The 5,977-nt window shown below is 52.5% G+C and overlaps 1 protein-coding gene across 1 annotated transcript; it reads right to left on the reverse strand.

The window, feature by feature from the left end:
* Positions 1 to 475: 475 nt before the first annotated feature.
* On the reverse strand, positions 476 to 5,534 carry LOC121270974 (trypsin-like). Its single transcript, XM_041176651.1, has 5 exons — positions 5,495 to 5,534; positions 5,041 to 5,197; positions 3,181 to 3,431; positions 1,622 to 1,758; positions 476 to 651 (listed from the first exon to the last, which is right to left on the reverse strand). The coding sequence occupies exons 1-5, from the start codon at positions 5,532 to 5,534 to the stop codon at positions 502 to 504; spliced, it is 735 nt and encodes a 244-aa protein (XP_041032585.1). The 3' UTR covers positions 476 to 501.
* Positions 5,535 to 5,977: the final 443 nt, after the last annotated feature.

Below are 5,977 nucleotides of genomic sequence, written 5' to 3' on the forward strand. Positions count from 1 at the left end.
TTAAATCGCATTATCATTGGTGGCACCCAGCACCCACAGACCCTTTGAGCAGGGCGGGAGGAATGGGGTTTTGGGGGACGGGGGCTGGCAGAGAGAGTTCCAGATTTTTGTGTAAAGAAGTGACATCACCCCCTGAACGGTCTGGCTCAAATTTTAAGGTTCTGCCCCCTTGTTCTGGACTCTTTCCCCCTCCCACCAGCCCCCCACCACCAGAGGAAATAGCTTCTCTCTATCGACCCTATCGAATCCTTTGATCATCTTCAACCACTCGGTTAGTAAACTCAAGCGAACAGGAGCCAAGTTGATGCGATCAAGTGGAGGGGAGAACATTGAGGGTGAGCGTTCCTCAGACTGGAAAAGACAAAGTGTGTTGTATTTTTGCAATTTATTTTATTGATTTTTTACATGAGCTGGCACAGAAAGGTCAGGCCTAGGACGCGGAGCAGAGAATTGTTCAGCACCATATTAGATTGGAGGTTTCTTCCCTACCAAGTGATGAGCTCAGTTTGCGGCGATGGTGTCCTGGATCCAGGACATGTAATTGCAGACCTTGGTGTAGACTCCGGGGTAGCCTCTGTTCGCACAGCCATACCCCCAGGACACGATGCCCTGGAGCACTCCATTACACACGACGGGACCACCGGAGTCTCCCTGTGGAAGAACAGCACATCAAATCCATCAGCAGCTCCGCATGGTGAGGTCAGCGCTTAAAGAGAGTTTGAAACCCGCGTGCACATCGCAAACGTTCAACCACGCCGAATATTGGCCAACCTCACGTGGCACATCTTCCCCCTGGTTCACCTTGCTTTTGTATAGAGACTGTATCATAATAAAACGTCCCCAAGTATCTTCACAGCTATGTTAATCAGACAACATTTGACATGGAGACCCGAAAGGAAGTATCAGGGATGGGTGATCAAAAGCTCAGTCAAAAAGGCTGGAGAGTCTTAAAGGAGGAGAGAGAGAGAGCACGTGAACAAGAGAGAGACAGAGAGAGGTGGAGAGGGTTAGGGACAGAATTCAACAACTTTAGGCCCCAGGCAACTGAAGGCACGGCCACAATGGTGGAGCGATGGGAATCGGGGAATGGTTACAAGGCCGGAATTGGAGGAGCACAGAGATCTCGGAGGGTTATAGGGGCTGGAGGAGGTTACAAGGATCGGGAGGGTTGTACGGACTGGAGTGGGGTAAAAGAGATAGTGAGGGTTGTAAGGTCTAGAGGGGGTTACAGAGATAGGGAGGGCTTTAGTGGCTGAAGGAGGTTACAGAGATAGGGAGGGTTGTAGGGGTTGGAGTAGTTTACAGTGATAGGGAGGGCTGTAGGTGCTGGAGGAATTTACAGAGATAGGCAGTGTTGTAGGGACTGGAGGAGGTTACAGATATAGGGAGGGTTGTAGAGGCTGGTGGAGGTTACGGAGATAAAGAGGGTTGTAGGTTCTGGAGTACGTTAAGTACACGGTTCAGGAGGAAGGGCCATTTGGTCCATCCTGTGCATGCTGGCTCTCGCAGGGAGCAATCCAGTTGAGCCCCGCTCTTACCGCCTTTACCCCAGCTCCCCTCCCCCCTGTGATAGGGAGGGGGGGTCTCTCTGGGCTGTCTCGTATTGTCCAAGGGCCCGTACCTGGCAAGAATCCATCCCGCCACCCAGATAACCGACGCACATCATGTTGTTGGTGATCAACCCAGGGTAGGAACCTTCACAAGCGGCATTGCTGAGAACAGGCGCATCCAGGCACTGCAGCCGGTCCCCGCTGACCACTAAATCAAAACAAAGGTTAGAGGTTAGAGGGCGCGCGATCTTATCCACACCTACGTGGGGGTCAAAACATTCGATGCTGCACATTCTCACTTCCAACGAATGACCGCGCATTTCCAAAACAACCTCAGCCCTTCTCACAGCACCTCACAGCCAGTGACGCACTTTTCAAAGTCTTGGATTGCAGGAGACAGAGCAGCTGGTTTGTGCACAGCAAGATCCCGCAAACCGCAAAGAGATAATTACTTGAAGATCTGTTTCGGTGTTGGTGGTGGTGGTGGGGGGTGGGGGTTGGGGGTTGGGGGCGTGGGGGATGCCCATTGGTCCAGGTCACAGGGTGCAGCTCCCTCCCTCTCTTCTCCAAAACGTAGGGGCTGGGACATCTTTCACACCGGCCTGAGAAGACCAGGCGAGGGACTGGGCGAGGAAGCGTCTCACCTGAAAAAGACGGCACCGCTGGGTGTGCAGCACTCCCTTGGTGCGGACACCAGGAGGGCTCAGCTTTCTGGAGTGAAGGTTCAAATCCAAGTTCCCCCGGTTCCAAGCAGAGGGGCCTTCACACTGGGTGACACAACACTTAGTGGCTGCCTGAGATCCATAGGGGAAAGCTTCATAGTCTTATCTCAGGGTCAGAGCGTCACAGCTTCCAACCCTCAATGCATCGTAATCTCTGCTCACATTTCAGGGTGATGCGGGGGGCGGGGGGGGGGGGGTGGGGTGGTGGTGGTGGGTGTGGGTGGGGGTGAGCGTGCAGGAGGCGGGGGGCTGGGTGGGGGGAGGGTTCAGGAGGCGGGGGTGGAGGGGCACCGTACTATGACTGGTCAGCACCTTCCACAAGGCTCTAAACCGAGACCTTCTGCCATGAGCTCGGCTGGATGTGGAAGGACCTGTGGGATGGTTGAGGGAGAGCAGGGTGCCCTCGCTGGACCATCATTAGCACCCACCACCCCCACCCCACCCCACCCCACCTCACCCCACACCCACCCCACCACCCCACCCCACCTCACCCCACACCCACCACACCACCCCAACACGACTGAGAGCAGGTCGACCAGCCGTGACTCTCAGCGCTATTTGTGGGATCATTCTGTGCACAGCCAAGCAGCTGCGGCATTTAGCTGGAGGTCGACATGCGCTGGGTGTCAGGGTAATGGGTCGGGTGAAGGGACGAGGCGCTCGAGACAGACGGGAGTTTGCGCTACATCAACAGGAAGAGACGCCGGCCGCATTCAAGGTGAGGAACGTTCTTTGCTGATAAATGTTGGCCTGTTTACTGAAGACCCTGTGGGATTATTGCTCTCGGTACAGCTCAGTGTAAGAGCTTCATCTTCCGGCCCATTGCTAAACCCTGACCTCCATCCCACACACCCCCAGCGAGCACTCGCAGAGACTCTGGTCGAGTCAGCTCCCTCTCTGCCCCTTACCGTTGGACTCGGTGTCTCCCCAGCCGGATACCAGGCAATATTCCCCGGTAGAGGCACAGCTTCTCGGCAGGGCGATGGTCCCCACGTTGCTGTTGAGTGCGGCAGGTTTTGACAGTTTGATCAGCATGATGTCGTTGTCCAGGGTGCGGTAGTTAAACCCGGGGTGTCTGATGACTCTGGCGGCTCTAATGAATTGCTCGGTGCCCTCTCTGGCCGTGATGTCGTGCTCCCCCAGACGCACCTGGATACCACTAGGAATAAGATAGAGAACCAGCTTAGAGCGTGACTGTGCTTGACCGGTGGCCAACTTGCTTCAGCCCATTGGCGCGCAGCACTAACTCGGCTGTTCCCTGTCAGCTTCCTGGGCTTGGAATGACAGTAAAGGGAATGCTAGTCTGTTTTCCACAGGGCAATGATAAGGGCTCGTGACCACTTGGGAAGACAGGAAGAGAGGCCTCTTGGGCCCATCCTCCATTTTTGTTGCCACTGGTAAATGTTAAGTCCCAGTTCACAGCCCTTTCTGAATATCCCTCAGTCCCTTAACTCCCAATTCAGTGTCAATACGTCCAACAGTTTATCATCTGAAGGTCTTCGGGGTGGAGGGGTATTTGTGTGTGGGTCTCATAATTCCACTCCACTACTGTTTAGAGAAAAAGTTATTTTCTTTCCCCCTGTATTCCTGAATCCCACACAGGAGCCAGCAAAATATGAGGCTGCTCGAGAGGCCACAAATGGAGGAGGGTACAGAGGCAGGGAGGGTTGTAGAGGCTCGAGGATGTTCCTGAGGTAGGGAGGGTTGTAGGGACTGGAGGAGGTTACAGAGGTAGAGAGGGTTATAGGGTATGGAGAGGGTTACGTACGGAGCGGGCAAGTGATCATGTAATGGTTTGAAAGCAAGGATGAGAATTTTAGAGTCAATGAGTTGCAGACTGGGAGCCAACGGTAATCAGCGAGCAACAGAGGCTGATGAGGGAACTGGAGTTGCTATGAGCTTAGGTATGGGGCAGTGAGGTTTCGGAGACCAGAACTAGGCGCTGTGTTATGGATACAGTCTCCGCAAAGCCTTGTACAATTGCAGCAAGTCCTGTTTATTCCTGTACTTCAATCCCCTTGCAATAAAGGACAACATGTTGTTTGCTTTCTTTGTGCTCCTTGAACAGTGGGATCTTGCCTCTTTCAACATCAACATTTCTACGTTTCAAGATATTCGACTTTTCTAAATTCGCTTATCAAAGTGAAGAACCTCACACTTCCGCACATTATATTTCAGCTATTGTTATTCCGTTGTGCAGTGTGTCTTTTCGAGAACGCTTTCATTGAATCAGAATTTACCACAGAAACTGGTCATTTGGACCAACTGCGCTGTGCCACTGTTTTACACTCCACTCGAGCCGCTCGTACACCCTCATCCCTCTAACAGCCTTCAAGATCACGGAGGCTGGCCTACAGCGTGCTGGAGTAGTCGAGCTTGAGGTGGATGAGGGTTTCCGCTGTCGATAAGCTGAGGCAAGGGCGTAGTGGGGTGATGATACGGAGGTTGAAATGGGCTGTCTTGGTGATGGAGATGATAGGGGGATGGATGCTCAGCTCAGGGTTAACTGGACAATGAGGGTGAGAATGGTCTGGTCAGATAGTGACCAGGGAAGGGAAGGGGGGGAATCGATGACTGGGGAACGGAGTTGGTCACGGGGACCGAAGGCAATGGCTTCAGTCGTCCCAACCTTCCCCACACGATGGAAACACAATCTTGGGACCCTCATTGAGAAGCCTGCAAAATTCAAGAACCAAGCTGTCGGTTCGAAGCGTAAACTCTCCCTTTGACCTTTTAACCTCTTTTCACGCAGAGCCCTCGGTACTTGCCCCCGATAGCAGTGAGCGGCGGAGACCACCCATTCGGGGTGGATCAGAGATCCCCCACACATGTGCCTTCCCACGTTGAGAGAGACAATCCAGGGCACTGAGTGCTTCACACACTCGTAACCACCAACAATCTTGTCGTCATCGCGAGGGGCAGCAGCTGTGTAACCAATAGAAGAGAGATCACCATTAAACACTGGAGTAAGCTGAGAGACAAACAGCAGAGAGACAGATGGAGAGACAGAGGGAGAGGCAGAGGGAGAGACAGAGGGAGATAGCGAGTGTGAGGGAGAGACAGCGAGTGAAAGAGAGAGAGGCAGAGAGACAGCGAGTGAGAGACACGGAGACAAAGAGTGAGAGAGGGAGATTAGGAGAGAAGGACTTCGAGAGGAGGAGCAGAAAGAGTGAGAGGCAATTCGAAAGAGCCATGGGAAGAAAGGAAGTGGGACACGTTTACCAGCAAAGCCCAGTGACACGGCAAGCAGAAGGATCTTCATCGTTGCTTCAGGTTTCACGATGGCTGACTGCAGACAGCAGGGCTGTTTTATAGGCTGTAGGAGCTCTGCTATCAGAGAATAACACGAACACTAGATTCATTAATGATCACAATTGGGGGATACGTCCTTGGGAACATGAGGGGCAGGTGTGTGTTTCTCAGTTCTGTTCCCTGGGTTGTTTCAGAGTTCAATAAGTACAGTTCATGAGTGTATATCTTAGGGTGCGAGACGTTTTACAATTTAGTAGGTTTAGAACTACAGTTGGGTAAAAATTATTCCTTTTCTGGACTGCGAAACGAGAGACTTTAACAATAAGAATGGGATCCTTCCATTCACTGTGTGACTATGCTGATTCAGCAAAATTATACTGGGACACAAAGAGTTAAATTACAAGGATTGTTTTCTTGTCTCCTTTTGAGTTATGATGGTTAAGGGGGTGATCG

The sequence above is a fragment of the Carcharodon carcharias genome, chromosome 29 (assembly GCF_017639515.1).
Source record: "Carcharodon carcharias isolate sCarCar2 chromosome 29, sCarCar2.pri, whole genome shotgun sequence".
Classification (NCBI taxonomy): domain Eukaryota; kingdom Metazoa; phylum Chordata; class Chondrichthyes; order Lamniformes; family Lamnidae; genus Carcharodon; species Carcharodon carcharias.

Bases quoted from the DNA above. Each gene is read 5' to 3' on its own strand.
- LOC121270974 (XM_041176651.1), bottom strand. From the start codon at position 5,534: ATGAAGATCCTTCTGCTTGCCGTGTCACTGGGCTTTGCTG. The intron at 5,198-5,494 runs GTAAACGTGTCC...TTGGTTACACAG, and splicing joins CGTGTCACTGGGCTTTGCTG to CTGCTGCCCCTCGCGATGAC. The intron at 652-1,621 runs GTACGGGCCCTT...GTTCTTCCACAG, and splicing joins GCGGGATGGATTCTTGCCAG to GGAGACTCCGGTGGTCCCGT.